This window comes from Furipterus horrens, unplaced genomic scaffold, assembly GCF_987537825.1.
Source record: "Furipterus horrens unplaced genomic scaffold, mFurHor1.1.pri manual_scaffold_1, whole genome shotgun sequence".
NCBI classification, from domain to species: Eukaryota; Metazoa; Chordata; class Mammalia; order Chiroptera; family Furipteridae; genus Furipterus; species Furipterus horrens.
The window spans coordinates 1,020,696-1,023,432 of NW_028327171.1; the positions used below are offsets into that span (position 1 = coordinate 1,020,696).

Consider the following 2,737-nt stretch of genomic DNA (forward strand, 5'->3'; position numbering starts at 1 on the left):
TTTCATTCCCCGGGGTGGCCTCGGGTTTGAGCCCCAGACGTCACGGCGAGCGGTTTCTTCCAGCCTCTTGGGCAGCCAGTGAGCCGGCCAAGGCCGGAGGCAGGCGCGCAGCTGGGGAAGCCGCCGCTCCGCCACCTCTCCCGAGTGTTCTGGAAAGTTCCCTCCGTTGTAGGTTTTTACAGGCCCCAAATTCTTGACGCGGGGGCCAGGGCCCAATAAAACTCCTTACACACATGAACGAACTTTCCATTAGCCTGTACGATGTTTTGCGCCCATAAAGCGGAGAGGGAAGCACTCAAGTCGTGCAGATTACTGGGTGTCCTCTCTGACACAGGCAGGGCGCGGTCAGTGTTGGACCGATTCGCTTTAATTCGGCCATAAAGCATTTTGCTTCGGTAAAGCAGAGCTGTTGCAGTGAGCAAGGCAAGAACTGTTTCTCAGCGCAGACGACACATCAGTCCAAGGGCTTCTGACGGCGCCCATCGTTCCGAAGAGCTCAGGACCCGTTTTTAACTCAGCTGTGCGTCTACCCAGAGGGGACGGCAGCGAGAAACCAAACCCATCGATCAAAGAAGGGGAAGTTCTCTGTGATTTTAGCTGCTGTCTTCTCTTTGTTGGCCGGGAACCTCTGAAAACAGAGCTTCGTAACTGAGGCCATTTAGCTGAAAGTCTTCCAAGAGTCTGCGGGGTCACATGCCTCTGGAGCCGAGTGCCACAAACAGGGAGAAGGACCCAAGGGGACTGTCACTAATGAGAGGAGAGGGACTTTCTTAGTGTTCGACAACTGGAAAAAGGTTCCTATTTATAATCAGCATGGAGAAACACTAATAATTATGTATATTTAGGTTAAATTTAGGACACTTTAATAAAATATATTAAAACTGAAATCTCAAAAATGAACGGACAGATGTGAGGCATCCCCTTGGCTGAATGCACAGCCTGAGGTCAGAACAAGGCTTGGTCAGCACTGACCATCACAGGCTGATGAGTTCAGGAGCATGAAGTGCAGTGAAAGAAACAACCAGAACACGGATGTGCGTGCTGAACAGATGAGGTTTATTCAGGGACTGGCGGCAGAACCCCCTGTGGGGCACAGAGGTTGGCGAGGACGTTAACGACACACGAGCAGAGCAGCAGAAAGGGGCCGATTGCCAACTTCCCGCCACGGCTCAGGTCTGTGGGGGACGGCGTCTTGCTTTCTTCAGCTGCAGGTGAGCACCAGCCCCGCAGCCAGGCCTCCGTGGGAAGGCAGCGGGAAGGCGGGGGAGGTCTCTCCCGAGCGCCCCTGGGGGCAGGGGGACAGCGCTGCTCTTCAGGCCGCCCTGCGCACCCGGCCCCCGGAGCCCCCAGGCCTTCAGTAGGTGCTGTAGCCGAAGCCGGAGCCCGAGCCCCAGGGCCGGCAGGGACTGCCCCCGTAGCCCCAGCACAGGTTGCTGGCATTGCTGCCCCCAAAACTGTAGCCCAGGGAGCCGTAGCCGGTGCCTCCGTAGCCGCAGTGCAGCGGGGAGCCCAGGGGCACGACGCAGTTCAGGGGGGTGGCCCGGTACGTCCTGTGGAAGTTGGTTCCGTAGCAGGGGTAGCCCGGGAAGTAGCTCCCGCAGCAGAAGAAGCGCGTCATGGCGGCGGCGAGGCAGGAGGGCCTGGAGAGGGTGTGCAGAGCAAGGCGGCCGAGCGGGAGTGGAGGGCCCCTCCGGCCCGGGGCTTTTATACCGCGGGCTGCGGGGCCCGGCGCGCTTGTCTAGACGGCAGCCTCCTGGCCATTTGCATAAACAGCCCCTGTGTTTGCCAATAAAACGCGTATAAAGGAGCCCAGACTCGCCCACGTCTTTGTTGGCTCCTTTGTGTGCAAAGGAACGTGGCACCTCTTCAAAGGCGGCGCAGCGCTTGGCGTGCGACTGACACCCCTCCCTCGGCTTAACTGCCTTTCCGAGGGCGTCACAGGGGACTCTGGGAGTCCCGGCTGTAAACTCCGCCGTGCTGACATGGCGCGCCTAAAGGCACTCGGGCACCCACGCAAACCCGTCTATGGCTTCCGGGCACCCTCTGCCCGCACCAGGCATGTGGGCGCGCGGCTCCCTCGGGGAAAGGAGCTGCCCCACCAGGGTGGCGGCCGCAGGACAGTGTGTCCCATACTGAGCACCACCGATGACGCACTTTGAAATGGTTCACTTCGTGTTACGTAAGTTCCGCCTCAGTCCTATTCTTGTTTCAATTTGTTAAACGTGGCTCTACAAACCCACCAGAGGTCTTTTCTGCAGAGACAGCAAGAACACCGAGCAGGAAGACGGCTGTGATAACCAACTGGTAATTTTCATGCGCTTCGTTTATGAGCATCCTCCTTGTTAACAGGTAATTTTTCCCAGGGAACGTACAATTTTGGACTATACCTCCCCGTGAACTTTGACACGCTGTCTTGCTGACAGATGCCACCCTGTGACCCGGTGGAATGATGCCCCATTTCAAAGCCGCGTCATGCCCGGCTTGCTTCTTACTGACTCCTCGCAGCACGGCCTGGGTGCCGTGATTCACGGTGAAACGCCAGTGACCTGTAAAAAGGCAGCCCTCACCTCTGTGCACACTTCGCCCTGACTGGTGTTTCCCGTGACGCAGGTAAAACAGAAAGAGCCCGAGCTCAGCAAAGCAAAGGCCGTTCCAATCCAGATGCTCAGAAAACAACCTTCGGTGAATCAGCACCTGGGTTCTCTGGACACAGAACAAGGAACCTTCCTGAACACCA

General features: G+C 57.5%; 1 protein-coding gene across 1 annotated transcript; it reads right to left on the reverse strand.

Annotated features, from left to right (window-relative positions):
* Positions 1-1,339: 1,339 nt before the first annotated feature.
* KRTAP7-1 (keratin associated protein 7-1) lies at positions 1,340-1,725 on the reverse strand. Its single transcript, XM_090288679.1, has one exon. It carries the CDS (start codon positions 1,616-1,618, stop codon positions 1,355-1,357), a length of 264 nt encoding a protein of 87 aa, XP_090144805.1. The 5' UTR covers positions 1,619-1,725; the 3' UTR covers positions 1,340-1,354.
* Positions 1,726-2,737: the final 1,012 nt, after the last annotated feature.

Excerpts from the sequence above, each read along its gene's own strand:
- KRTAP7-1 (XM_090288679.1), bottom strand. The coding sequence starts at position 1,618 with ATGACGCGCTTCTTCTGCTGCGGGAGCTACTTCCCGGGCTACCCCTGC.